Here is a 14,908-nt window from a genome sequence, read left to right as displayed (position 1 = left end):
CTTCCACGGTGTGTGTGTGTGTGTGTGTGTGTGTGTGTGTGTGTGTGTGTGTGTGTGTGTGTGTGTGTGTGTGTGTGTGTGTGTGTGTGTGTGTGTGGTGTTGGAAGGTGTCAGAGGGTCTGGTTCTGTCCTCGGCTGTGGTGCATGTGTTGGTGTGGGCTGTTGAAGTGGTACGGCTCGTGGCGGTAGTGGCTGTGGCTGATGATGGGATGTTCGATGCCTTCGCTTTGCAGCTCCTCCTGTTTGTGGACTCCCTCCAGCTTCACCACCAACTCTTTGATGAAGGGCTGAGGAGGAACACAGCACAAAGAGTGACATAAAAATCAGTTTTGTCAGGACTATTGCAGCGTCTATTGAAGATGCTAAAGTTGCTAAACATGCTGTTTTGACCAACCTGTGAACAGGCCTTTGCCGTTATCTAAACTGGTAGAAGTAAAAGCATGTATCAACATCTCAAGGTTTGTCTGTGACATCATTGCTCTTATTCCAACTTTAAGGCCTTTGCACACCAATGGAGACACACAATAAACGGCACAAAATTGTAAACAATTAGGAGGCATCACATTTAATCTCTGCAGCTATTCTCCTTCAAACAATGTCTTTGTAACTGTCGTCTTTGTAGTTTTTATGTCTTTTGTCCTGAAGAATTGGGTGCTGGGACACAATCACAATCAATGTTGAATGTTTTGGACTCGTCAACAATGAGCGTTTGGATTGGTCAGATGCGTACTCGTCGCAAGTGAAACTTTGGAAAAATCGACCTCGGTCCGAATCGTTAAATAATTCATTGTGGTGGCGCAAGGGTCAGTGCTGCAGCCTCACAGCAAGAAGGTCACCGGTACGATTCTGAGCTTAGCCTGTGGGCCTTTCTGTTGAGTTCATGGATACCTTAAAGAGTTCTGTATTTTTGAAGGTCCCCACAAAGCAGTTTTTCTCCCAATTAAGCAAATAAACACTTTAACAAGGATTTTTTAAGGAAACCACCAAGGTTATAATAGTTAACTAAAACGAAACTAAAACCGAAAACTACAATTTAAAGTACATTGCAGTTAACTCAAACTAATAAAAACTAGAAAAGAAAACAAAAACGATAAGTAAACAAAAACTGTATCTTGTGTTCACAAAACTAACTGGAACTAACTAAAATGATAGACAAAATTCCCTTAGTTATAGTTTCTGACAATGTTAATAGCCTTTAGGATTTAAATTAGTCCGACACATTATTCCAAACAATTTTAAAGAGTTTTCGGCAGTTGTCAGTGCCGCGCAGCACCATCATAGCAACATACTGGGACGAGCTTGTTTACTGCACTGACTGGCTGTGCACTGTGCTGCAACGAAACGTAGTGGAGCAATGAATCAGAGCATCTGTAATACCCTTGGAAACCACAAAGCCTATTAAGATCAAAGTACAGGATACTTTGTTAAATTCAAAGCTAATGAGTTTGGAGCATAGACTGTATAAAGTATGGACGCAGTCTCCGAGAATGTTCCTGAAACAGTGAAATGAAGACTAACAGCTCTAGGGCGCCTATCAGTCGCTGAGCTGTGCCTCTGGTTGGACAATCAGATAATCCTAATATCTTTGAATCTGCTTAGTTTGAAAAAAATTAAACCCCTGTTCGGTGTGTGCTGACAGCATAATTAGTGTTTTAGACCCAATGCAGTTTTTTTAAAACCATTCTAAATATACTTTTTCAATGCCGTAAAGGTCTGCAAACTGCTCCAGTGCGAGCTGGAGATCAGTGTTTGATGAGGCCAACAGGACCAGATCATCTGCAAAAAGCAGAGATGAGATCCTGAGACCCCCGAACCTGACTTCCTCTGCCACTTGACTGTGCCAAGAAAAAAAGTAAAGTAATGTCACATAAAGGTCTATTTTTTGGCTTGGTGTCTACATGGTTTCCAGTCTTTCTTTAGCCAGCCTCTATCGTGTTCTCAATGTACAGCAACTTCTATCATTTCTGCACAGGCTTCATTTTTCTAAACCAGGTGCTGCCCCTTGGTTTGGAGCTTTGATAAACAAGTTTCACAATACTACGGGCCAACACATTATTGGTTTTGTCTTGAGGATTTGGCAACAGGTCAAAATATATGAGACATTATAATTCTTATTTTCTAAAATGTTTTGATTCCAAAGCTTTTAATTCATTTTTCTTGCTTGTGAATGTTTACCCTGCACCCTGAAAGCCTCACAGGCTGATGACGGGCTGCCAGTTTGTTTGAAATGACAATGCTGCAGTGTGGGTTTGTGGACTACTCCATGGCCAAGTAGTTAGTTGATGGGATGAAAGGATGAAAACCTGTAAAGAAACCCTTTTCTCTGATCAAAAGTGAAAAGAAATCCCCCTCCAGATATAACTTAAGAGGAAACAGCATCATTTCTTAGTTCCTTTCTTTCCCTTCCTTTTTTGGTTCCATCAGTTTGTGTCTGGTGAGTCAGTTTCACTGGAAAAAGTATGTTTCACGGAGCTTCACAAGCATCTTGACTCACTTCAGTGGTCTTAGTTAAAACAGGAACAAATCCTCCTGTGGTTTATTTCAAACGGGAGAAGTTAACATCTTTGAGATCACTATGGGTGGTTTGACAGTTAGAGCAGGCGTCACACGTACAGAGACACTACTGGGAGGATAAGTTCTTGGTCCAATCATGATTTGATGCATGTCAATACAACCAAGACTGCAAGTATTACACAAGTACAAACTAGAGCACTTTACATAGTAAAAAAAAATGTCTGCCAACACTTTCTACATTTTTGTTGAAAATTTGGGGTCCGTGAAATACAGAAAATAATGAATCCACTTATTTAAAAAAAAACAGCTGATATCTTGTTATTCTCAGTTGTTGACTCGTGTTTTTCACTATTTCCATTTTTTCTCTGGAGTTAAAGGAGTTCAACACCCCTCACTTTGGCCTGACCTGAACTTTGAACAAACAAGCAATCAGGAGTAGAGTTACAATAATCTTTCCAAATGAGTGCTGTATCAGTCATTCTTCAGCTCTTTTTGTTGGCTGTAAAAGTGTTTCCATAACTGTAAAACAGACATGGGGGATCAGAGAGGTCTCTGAGTTCCCAGCTGTCTGCTGTCTGCTGCTGTCTGCTGCTGTGTTCGTTTAAGTGTTGCAGATAATTTCCTGTTATAACACAATAAATAAAAAAGAAAGGGTAAAACTAAGTCAGCAGACATGAATCTAAATGTCACACATCATGTTTCACTGCCCATTGGTTCTGATGGTGTTTTAGAGCTTTAAGAGCATGGCTGAAATAAACGAAGTAAATATAATGAGTTTAGTAAACAATAAATACTCAGTGACTGTAAGCAGGCTGGACTGTGGACCAGTGTACTCTCTTTTAAAGGAAGTGATCAGCAGTATTTGTTTAGGTTCATTCCAGTTTTTGCTGCAGCTGATTTTATTCAGACTATTTCACAATAAAGAAAGATTTACTGGGAAGTGGAGGCTGCTGTGGTGAAATCTCTCATTAGTATAATTTCTAAGAAACTCAAGGCAGTGAGCTGCCAGAAGCTTTAGAGGGGAAGATTTTCCAGCCAGTCAAGCACAGCAGTCAAAATTCTCTCTTTAAGCTGCTGTGAAGGACTTCCTGTTTGTGTTGATTTTGGCGCCCCCTGTGGACAAAGGTGGACCTGTTTTTGCTTGTACATCCACAGGTTGTGTGTCCTGTCAAAAAAAGGCTCATCCTTCTGTCTTTAAACTGAAATATTCCACCTGACGTGAATATTTGCTGTTGACAGTACTTTTTTTTGCTTTTTTTTAACTCAGTAAGAGCCATCCAAATAACAGTTGAATCGCAGGATTTTCCTAAAAATTAGAATGTCAGCTTTTACAGGAATACCCTCCTCAGTCGTCCCTCCTCGGCCTCTATAAATGTGTGTCAGTGTCTGTGTTTGCCTCAAACCCCCTCCTCTGCCTGTATGTTGATGTTTGAGTTGTATCAAGATGTTTCAGGGCAGAGGGTTGACGTGGTTACATCAGCCAATCAAAGAACACTCAGTGCGCAAGTGACTTTGCCTGTTGGATTATCGTGTGGAAGAGGCTATCCCCAGCGGCTACGGTAGTGGATGTAGCATGGAGTAAGAAAAACAACTAAAGTGAAACAGATAAAGGTTTTCATCAAATGAGGGTGAAACTTGGCTTGACTTTCACTCACTTTCAGGCACTTGGAGAGCAGCACAGGACAAAAAGCTTTCTGCTAACCAGGTATGTGTCAAATACCAGTGATTAGCTTGTGCTAACATGCCGAGTCAGGCGCTCGGGTCTCGAGTCTCTCCCACGTAGAAACACAGTGCTACAGGTGGTTGCTCCGCTAGTGAGTGTGTTCATGTAGTCACTGTCGGAGGCTGTGAGTGTGTGCTGCCGCTGGCACTGAGCCAAGGAGGAGGAGCCCAGGTTGAATTTGTTTTTACTAACAAGTAGCCAAAATTTCTGCAAAATTCTCTTCAAAATTCAATACCTTCATAAAGCTCTTTCTGAAAGTTTGATTTTTGAATCTTTCAACCCAACTTTATCTTAAATTTTGACCTTGCGGCAAATATCTCAGTCTGTTTACTGCGAGGGAAAAGGGTGGGCAGGGTACATTTACTTATCATGTGAGTGGTGTAAACCTTAAAGAGCAACATCTAACAGACATGCAGGACTCATTTTCTGTTTGTGCTTGTTTATGTCTAGCATTAATATGGCTACTTAAACTGTTTACACATATCATAGGCTACTTTTGCTGTGTCACTGTGTTGGAAACATGACACTTTGGCTAACACAGCCTGCTACTGATCTCATGTCCTGATCCCCCATAAACCTCTCATTCCCAACGGGAAACATCTCATAACATATTTAACATATTAATTTCTGATTATTTCTTGATTGCAGAGGTCCTGAGAAAGACCTAAAAGTGACAAAAAAAATGTTGGCGTGTATGTGTAAAAGAGGCTTTTATTTGTTTACTCAGACTGCTAAAACCAACAGAGGATTGTCAGGATTACAAGTGGGGAAATTTTAATCTCTTAAATTCACTACTGAACTGCTGAAAAAAAAGATCATTATGGATTTTATAATTACTCCTGTCCATTAAAGTCCTGTGTAACAGAATCACATTAGCTTCATATAAACCTTTACTTGTAGTTTTATGTGCAGGGTCAGACTGTTAATCACTAACTATGACCTGTGATGTATATTAAGAAGAGGTCTGTTAATGTTCATAGTGTTGATATTAAAACATAATGAAAAGAAGAATGACATGGATACTGATTTTTTTATGATATTTTGAAAATAAATATGAAATATTGAGAGAAATGTCTGACTTGTGGTTTTAATAGCAGGTATAAAACAGAGAGGAGAAATCCGACCCTGTGCTTTCTTTTACCTGTCCTTGTAGATTTGATTTCTGAACACTACAGAAAATAATTTGTTTACAGACACTGCACATCCGAGCATAACAAACACAAAGTGTGAGTTGGACACACAGCAGCCTCTCTGACCCTCCCTGCTCTTTTGCCTGTGTTTGCATCCCCGAGCAGACCGCAGCGTGGTCGACGTCTGAGTCCAGAAAGACTCTTTGTTTCTGTTCAAATGTGAAGACAAACGCAGAGCAGCACAGAGAGCCTTTGTGGTGGTGGCATGTGGAGGGACTCTGAGACGAGAGGTCAGAAGATCCAGATTCAGTTAATCTCCACCAGTGTTTGTGTGTGTATCTATGTATGTGTGTTTATTTATGTGTACCCTCAGGTTCACTGTGTATTTGCATGTGTTAAGTGCAAACCATAACTCAGGCTGGGAATGTAAAGTTCAGACGTACCTCTGTGTTGTTTCTGCAGTTTTGAAGAAGCTCCTGTTAAAGACAAATATGTGTCAAAAACAGGCCGTGAGGTTATACAAACACTTTTCAATGACCCAAAAAATGTCCATAAAATAATCTTTACAGAGTCACCATGCAGATAAAGTTACCTGTAACTTCCTGATTCTCTCATCATCATCAGGCAGATCAATCAAACCATCAATGTTCACCTCTTCTGGCATGTCTCCTTCCTGGAGTAAACACACAGACACACAAAATGCACAGAGAGCATTTGTGAGTCGTTGATCGTACACTGAGCAAACATTCATTATTCACCTGGATCAACCAGTTAAACTCCAAACTTTTAACCCAGACATGCATCTTTAAATTTCCTCCTTCCTCACAGTCCTGAGCATAGAAACAGATTTCTCCCCACATTTGACCTTAACCATCTGCAACTATGTTTGTTTATTTTCCAGTCTTTTAATGACTGTTTATTTTAGAAATTTATTTCAGTTTAATTCTCAAATCCATTATTACAGTACAAGGTCAGTCAATAATCTCCATCCAGCCTTTTCCAGGGCTTCACTCTCGCAATTCTCAATCAGATTTAGAGGAATTTAGGGGAACAATTTACCTAGTCACATCAGAAACACCACCAGTTTCAAGTCTTTCAAGAAACAAACATCACAGTTTTTATTGGATCAATTAATCATTTTAACACCATTATATTTTTCTTCTTTTCCCATATTTTGCTAGCACTATATTGATTTTTTTCCCCTGTTTAACAGTATTTCACTTGTTTGAATTACTGTAATATATTTGTGAATTTGCGTGAATGTATAGATATATTTCTTTCTTGGAGGGTTTTAGGGAGGGCACTCGACAAGCCCCTATGGGTTTTATTGGCCCCTCCTGAACATTACCTGATGTTACTGTTTGTTGCTTTGTTCAGTTTTGTTTTGTTAATTTACTAAATCATTATGCATGGTTCATTTCGTGTTTCATTTCTTATGTGCAGTAAATAAATTTAATATATAAATAAATTTAGACATGATTTGGACAGGCAGACAAAAATTTATTCGAAAATTAGGCAAGTTTAAGGAGTTTTAGCTGTTTTCTTTGAATTACCTGTTAAAATACCAATAGAATGAATAAACTACATACAAAGTCATCATTATGCCAATCTGCTTTATATACTAGAGAATAGAGCTGTCACACAGACATTTGGTCATTCTCCTTATAAAAGGAACACTGAAAATGATGGAATGACCCCTTCAAGTCTGGGCCTCAACCCCATCCATCAAATCAGAGACGAGTTGGAAAATAAACTGGACAGATCTATTTTAGATTCAAAGCAAAGCCTTCGGTTTGAGTTGAAGAAGGCATGAGATAACATTATTGTCTAAGTTCGCAGGAATGATATTGACACTATGCCAGAGACATGCTCTACTATAATTAGAGATGGGTACCAAATATGGTTGGGCACATTTCGCATTTTAAATGACATGGTAACCCTGCACAGTACCTGGCAATAGGTACCAGTACTCAACAGCACCAATTTTCGGTACTTTTGTGTTTTTATGTCGTAAAAAATATTAATTTGTTCAATAATATGTATTTTTTTCTATTTAACACATGTATTCTTTAATATATAACCTTGCAATGCTGTGTTCATGTCCAGTATGGAAAATCACCTGCTCTTCATCTCCCTCACAGTCACAAGGATGCATTTAGGTACCTTAACATGGTACTTGATTTTACATGAATGGGTACCTGGTACTTTTAAAAGAATTTGGTTGGCACCTATACAAGTACCTAATTCGGTACCCATCCCTAGTACCAAATTCAGTCATTTTATAGAAATTGACCGATTCTGTCTGTCGTACCAATACATCCTTGTGACTGTGAGGGAGTGGAAGAGTAGGTGATTTTCCATGCTGGACATGAACACAGCATTGCAAGATTATATATTGAAAAATAAAACTGTTACATTAAAAAATTTTGCAATATTATCATTAAACATTTAATATATATAACCACATTAACACACACAAAAGTACCAAAAATTGGTACTATTAAGTACTGGTACTGATTGCAAGGTACTGGGCTTGATACCATATCATTTCAAATGTGTAAGGTACCCATCCCCAACTGCAACTGCTGCAAAATATGGACAAACCAAATATTTAAATTAAAGTAGATTTTAAAAAAGGAAAACTTACATCATTTGATATTTAATGTGCTCAGAGCAACAAGACACATGTTTCATGATCATGTTTATTAATGCAAAAAAAATCAGATCTGTCAGGTGTTCTAATAATTCTGGTCACCACTGTTAATGTGTACATGGAACAGAAAACAATACCCAGAATTCCAACATAATAAAAATAATTAATCAAAGTCTTTTTAATTATACAAACTCACTTTACAACTATTGAGGCCTAGGATTGACGAAAAAGTCAAATTTAAAGTCTTTCCTTGGTAATCAAAAACAAAGTCTGTGTTCCAATGACAAAGTTATAGAAATGATCAACATGCACAGAGATGTGTACCCGTAATGGATCAAGGATCCACAGGAGCAGATCACATGCATGAGACATGACATTTCAAAGGATTTCCCTCTGGGGCTTATTTTCACGTTTGCTTTCAGCTGCTCAAAACAGTTTCTGTGTAAAAGAAACAGTTTATAGTCTCTGAATTGTTAGCCTGTTAGCAGCCTGTTAGCCGTACAAGCACACTGTCACACTGACTCTGAGATTCCCAGCAGATGTTATTATTTTGACATATTTAAAGCAGAATTCTGACCATCATATTTTCAACATTTCAATACTTTCAGATACACTGAATGTCACAGGGAACCCCATAGGAATGACAGGTCTTCTGTATGACTCTGTACTCATGAGGAAGTGCAAAAGAGGTTTGAGAACTATGTCTGAAATATGAGTTGTTTGTAATAACAAGACTTTGCTTAAGTATCATTTAAAGGGCAACTCCAGTTTTTTGACACCTGGACCTTATTTATAGGTGTGTGTATGCTCATATACTCACTCAGACAAACATCGTGCAGCTCTGAGTCCTTCAGAAGTTATTTAGATCCAACCGTTTTTAGCCGCACTTAGCGGGGGCCACGGCAAGGGAGCTTCAGCGCGGGACGTGATCTCTGCAAAATCGCTCATTTCGGCTATATTCTTTCATCCATCGCCAGTGTTATCATAAAGTCAGCTCGTCTACCGTCTTCAGACTACGACTTCGAGTTTGACGGTTGTCCTTACCGGTTTGAGCCTGAGTACAGGGACGAGGAGCTCCATGAAAGAAGGATGCAGAGGGAGAGAGACGAAGAGCTGGCTCGAGAACAACAAACAGGAGCACGTCCACGACTCAATGCCAACAGGTGGTGTGTTTGTGGACCGTGTTCGCCTATGGCAACAGAAGAGGAGTGTGTTTGTGATAACGATGGATAGCGATGGATGAAAAAATATAGCCGAAATGAGCGATTTTACAGAGATCATGTCCTGGGCTGAAGCTCCCTTGCCGTGGCCCCCGTTAAGTGCGGCTAAAATCAGCTGGATCTAAATAACTTCTGAAGGACTCCAAGCTGCACGATGTTTGTCTGAGTGAGTATATGAGCATACACACACCTATAAATAAGGTCCAGGTGTCAAAAAAACGGAGTTGTCCTTTAACACAAGCCTGTGTTGCCAACTTCATCTCATATAGAAGCAACTGTGGCAGGAATTTTTTCACTTTGTTATTGATCATGATATGTGGCCTGAAAATACACGCGTGCACAGCCAGGATCCTACAAACATTTATCGATGGAGAGACATCAGAGTAAGGGGGCTGTACCCCTAGCAGTTTCGGTTTCTGTGCCTTGCTCAAGGGCACCTCTACAGCCCTACCCATACTTGCAGCTTCATCACCTCCCCACCTCCCCAGGTAGACACATAATGTACAGACTCAAAATGTTCAATCTCACAGCGCTTGTTGTTTGGGAGTATTCACTTGTACAACAGTAAAAGGTGAACACATGTGCTGCATCTCTATAAACAGAGCTAACTACTCAAATGTAGTCCAGCAAACTTTAAGCTCTCTGTGGGGCACACTTAAAGCAGATACTGCGTGTGTGTGACATGTATCTACACCGAGTATTACTAGTGGATATTTTCTGCTGTAAAAGCTGAGTTCAGCCTGAACTTATTTCCTGTCCATCATTTGAGGCAGAACAGAACAATGTTCACGTAACACTGTAACAGTGGCTCTTTCTGTCCAAACAAACAGCCATTGTACCAGCTAAATGAAGGGACAGAGCCAGCCGCCCATCCACAACACGCCACACCATATCTCTGCTCTGCTCTGCTCTGCACAGCCTGCTTCATTTATCAGGCCCCTGACACAAACAGGACACCAAACATCTCCACAGCTTACTCAGGCAGGTCAGTCCTTCCTCAGGACGACTTTTTAATGTCTCACATGACTTCGTTCAACTACACAAGCAGCTATTTAGAGATACCAGATGATTCTGTTGATTCTTACGACACATTTACTAAAAAAAAAAATCCTTCAGTGTTTTGAACAAACAAAGAATCTCTGCATTACTATGCTCCTTTCAAATTTACAATTAGGCTACATTGCTTTGGTTACTCTTGGTAAGATTAGTTTAATCTCAGGGGAAAACAGATAAAGGAGTGTCACACCAACAAAAGGACACGAGCATCACCCAGTGCACAGTTGGTGAACTTTAAGCACAGATAACAAAGCAGCATTGCTACATCAAACAGATCTATAACTTTTACATCATGTTCTGAGGATCAAGCTTTTTATTCACCCCCCTATTTCTTCAGATCAAGCAGCTACAAAACATGCACTCTTCAACAAGTTTCTAGATGTTATCAGTGGCTTTGCCCCAAAATTTGATGTAATGCCCCCCACTCAGCAGCTCAAGGGTCGTAGCTCAAGTGGCTGGACATGACTTCAAATAGACTCTGTGGCTTTAAATTTCACAATCTTATCTAAGGCTAAAACTGCTGGTTTTTTAATTTTACTCCATCAGTTTACTGTTTTAAATTTCTTTCTCTATAGTTTTCTTTCATTTACCCCCCCCCCCCCCCCCCCCCCCAGACCTCCACCAAGCATAGTGTGATTGTCAGACATCACTTTAGTCCTACTTTAATGTTATACTCCCTTTCAGCAGACTGTCTGCTACAATTTGGTGTTAGTTGCAGGTTTGTACGATAATTTGTTACCTGACAGTGTTGAGAATTATGATGACCCAGTACATATTTCATATTCCAGATCTTAGTATCTAGAATATTGCCAGGATCTGGATCGTACTTTAACATCTGTCAGAAATTATGGTGACCTTGTCTTGTATTGTTTTGCAAAGCAATCCGACCATTTATTATGGAGTTATATACACATATAGTGAAAACCGCCCTATCACACAATGATAAAGAATCCTTTAAAAATCCTTGGTGGAGGTAATGAATAAGTGAAAACTAGTAAGCAAAAGGCAGTCTGAGACGGTCTGGCTATGTGTGGATGTTTTGTCTTTATCCTGTTGAGAGTCAAGCTTTCTGACCACACCTGTCATTCACATTCAGACAGCGCTTACTGACTGTGTGTCTGACTGCTGCTTTGTGCATACACTCGTCATCACTTGGAGCACTGTTTGATAGATAATATCAGAGTTTCCGAAGCCAGGTAACCTTCTCCTGAAATAAAGAGCACTAAAAGACACTTGTCCTATTTCTACAGTACTCACACCCCTGTGTGAATGACACAGTGATGCTGCACAGCAAAGTCTGAGGAACAGACCCACACTTAACCAGAGCCTTTTCAGGGATTCTCTTCAGTTCCAACCTCCCCCCTCTTCCCTCTACCTCTCTTCTCAGTTTTTCCCTGTCCTCTTCTCCTCAGAGCCCCAGAAGGGATTTCTGTGTCCAAGAGCAACAGATCCTCAACTTAGCTCTCCCAAAATAACAACACCAAGTTAAACAACATAGACAGATTATGAAATAAAATATAAGTTAGTATCTCTACTTATGGAGCACCTTCAAAATCTGCATCACAAAGTGTTTTACAGTGATGCAAAAAGATTCAAACTAGGTCATCCATAAATTTAAACATTACCATTAATATTTAAATGAAAACAAAAAAAAGATATTTCATCATCAACCTTTATCTAAAGTTCTTGTTCTGTCATTGAGGGTGACCCTCATTTACATTGAGGCCAAAAGTGCACAAAAAATGAGATCAATATAATCAATAAAAATGTGTTGAGCTTTATTCTTTTGATGGTTTGGCCCTTGCCAGTAAAACATGAAATAGTTTGAAGAAGCAGGCTCTGCTACTGATTCAAAAACTTCAGAGAAATCTGGTCACATGGTAAAAACATTATCAATACCTGCTTGCTTGAGGTGAGTTTTGTGTAACTTTACCTGCTTGGTTCTCAGATGAGCTCACTCTGACAACTTTCAGTTTTTTTACAAAGAAGAAATCTGGGTAAAGTCCGGGTCAATCTGTTTGCATTTATGTACGCAGCCAACCCAGAAAATTTCTTTGTATGTTATTTAAGTTTTAGACACACTGCACTGTCTCCGCTGGCTTCAGTAGTTCACAGCACCAACTTCTCAGACTTAAAGAGGGGTACGATGCTTCCCAATGGATAATAACATGGATCTGAAGTAACAAGCAGGCTGGCCAATCAGAAGGAAGGGGGTTTGTGGAGCGGGAAGTCTTGAAGAACCAGCAGCTACAACAAAGTGTTTTAGACAGAAGTGGAGAAATGTTTTTTGTTTTGTTTTGTTTTGTTTTGTTTTCTTATGCTAAAATCACATAAAGATACTACTGGCATACCAGAGAGCCAGTGTTAAGGTTGAAAAAAAGCCCAATACTCCCTCTTTAACTTATCTTATTAGGTATTGTGATTTAGTCTGATCTATTACAGAGACTAATCTATTGGTTTGTTAGATTACCGACTTATCCCAAACCAGCCTAGTTTTATTGAGTTGATAAAACATAGGACAAGCTTCAGACCACTAATACTCATGATGCGGCTTCTATTGCATATAATTAAATGTCTTCATTATAAAAAAATTTGGCTCTGACAGCAGGATCCTGCACTCCCCTCCCTGCATGTCTCCTCCTGAGACACCCTAAATTCAGCCAGCTGCCTGACCAAACACATGCTAAGTGTTTATCTCCTGGGAGCAACAACAGCGCTTTCTCTGCACTGTTTTCATCCATCCCCTCTTGCCTTTTCTCATTATTCATCCTGGTCTCTGTCCCACGCTGCCCATGTAAGGCAGAAAACCCAAAGACAGACACAGATCTCTAAGGGAGGACAGCTGTGGACCTCTGGGTGCTTAGCCTTGTAAGGAAAACAAGCTGCCCCACCTCTGCTCGTGTAAATACCACATTCTTCATCAATTATTATGTCACAGTTGAAGATTTCAGCCTTAAGTGTTTTATTTCTCTCCTGGGAGGAACTTCTGCAGGGTGTTCATCCAACCAACTGTTAGGATGTTGAGAAATTTAAAGGAGAGCACAAAAATCAACCTGATTAGTTGGGACACATTAAGGTCCAGCACTGACCTGTCCTTCGTAGAGCCGGTCCAGGCTGTCGTCGATCCACTTCTCCACATCCAGCCGCTTCTGCAGCTCCTTGCGGTTGTATTTGACGGTGACTCGCGCGTGCCTCTTGGGGATGTTACCGCTAAGGCCTTGACACAAGTCCGGGTCTGATAACTGAAGTCCCTCCGAGTCCTCCTCGACGCGCGTCGTCTGGGTCCGGCCGTCTGCTGCCATTTTTAGTCTGCACTAGACCGACTGGACTGGTTTCTCGTCTTTTTACGCACAGCTGATAAAGAGAGGGAGAGATCAGCTGACAGGGGTGTTCCAGGAATTTATGTACGGGCTTTCTATGTAAATGCTGCTCCCTCCCTGTCTGTGTGTAGCCTACTGTTTATTTGGTTTTCTTGCTTCTGCCTCAGAACGTAAAGAACAAATTTTTTTCTCATGATTTCAGCTTTACCACCTTTCATTATTTTATTTCCAGCCCAAGTGACAGATTTAATCAAAATTGTGCAAAACTGAACATATTTTTCAGGATATTGGTTCTAAGTTTGAGCAGTTTTTGATAGGCTAAATCTTGTTTTGTCAAAGTTTTATTATGCTTTCAAATAGTTTTTGGTTGTTTATTATTTTTGCAGTATTTATTCTTTTGATTAATCTGTTAGCATTGGGAGCTTCTGGATTGTTACCTTGAAAAATCTTTGTAGAATCATTTCAAGGCTTGAAGATGATGATGTTTTTACTCTGCCAAAACTCAAATAAGCACATTATTTTGATAATATTATTATTCTTTCCTGTCAGTAGGGGAGACTGGGGACAGTTGCAACAAGGGACGGTTGCAACAAGCCTTATTTCTCTAATCAGAAACATGCTAGAGTGATGACACTCACACTGCACATGCTCAGTTAGATCCTCTACCCACCAAGAAGAGAGGCCATATTAAGCATCTGGTCCTGCTTCTATCAAGTAAAGTTGTTTTGGAGGTATGAAAGCAGCTTTTTTCATGAGCTGTTTTTTTTTTTGTCATACTGTCCTGACCTTATGTATGAATGAATCCAAACCTATCTAGTTTGAATCACTGTTTGTTGACTGTTAAATGACATGGTGAGCATGTGTCAATGTCAATGTGGCTAGCTAGCACATGGCGTTTTGTCATGACTGGTACCATAGGGACAGTTGCAACTGTTGCAACTGTCCCCATGCTATTAGGTAAGTCATATTAGAAGAGACCACACAACCATATTTTTTAAGATTTTTAGTTCAAAATAGGCAAAATTAATATATTTTATTGATCATGATGAACAGAACAGGCAATCATATGGAGAAACTAACGCTACTGATAAACAGAATAATTTCCCAAATAACTTGTTAAGCAAAAATTAGCACTTAGTTATTGTTGTATGTTGTATGTGTCATATAAGCTTGTCATAGAGTGAATGAATCTTCTAAATAGAGAAATTGTATTCTGTTTATTTTCAGTATGCAAAGAGTGAGGAAGAGAGTCACTAACAGAGGGGTTCCCCTCAGTATTTTGCAACAAGCCT

At 39.8% G+C, this 14,908-nt stretch overlaps 1 protein-coding gene across 1 annotated transcript; it reads right to left on the bottom strand.

The window, feature by feature from the left end:
- Positions 1 to 9: 9 nt before the first annotated feature.
- ppp1r14aa (protein phosphatase 1, regulatory (inhibitor) subunit 14Aa) lies at positions 10 to 13,635 on the bottom strand. Its single transcript, XM_074672562.1, has 4 exons — positions 13,386 to 13,635; positions 5,960 to 6,040; positions 5,811 to 5,843; positions 10 to 287 (listed from the first exon to the last, which is right to left on the bottom strand). The coding sequence occupies exons 1-4, from the start codon at positions 13,596 to 13,598 to the stop codon at positions 111 to 113; spliced, it is 504 nt and encodes a 167-aa protein (XP_074528663.1). The 5' UTR covers positions 13,599 to 13,635; the 3' UTR covers positions 10 to 110.
- Between the last annotated feature and the right edge of the window lie 1,273 nt (positions 13,636 to 14,908).

This window comes from Halichoeres trimaculatus, unplaced genomic scaffold, assembly GCF_033239565.1.
Source record: "Halichoeres trimaculatus isolate MK-OKI-2021-1 unplaced genomic scaffold, fHalTri1.1 fHalTri1_scaffold_6, whole genome shotgun sequence".
Taxonomy (NCBI): Eukaryota; Metazoa; Chordata; class Actinopteri; order Labriformes; family Labridae; genus Halichoeres; species Halichoeres trimaculatus.
Note: the sequence above shows the minus strand (reverse complement) of the source record. Positions and strands in the feature narration are given on the sequence as shown.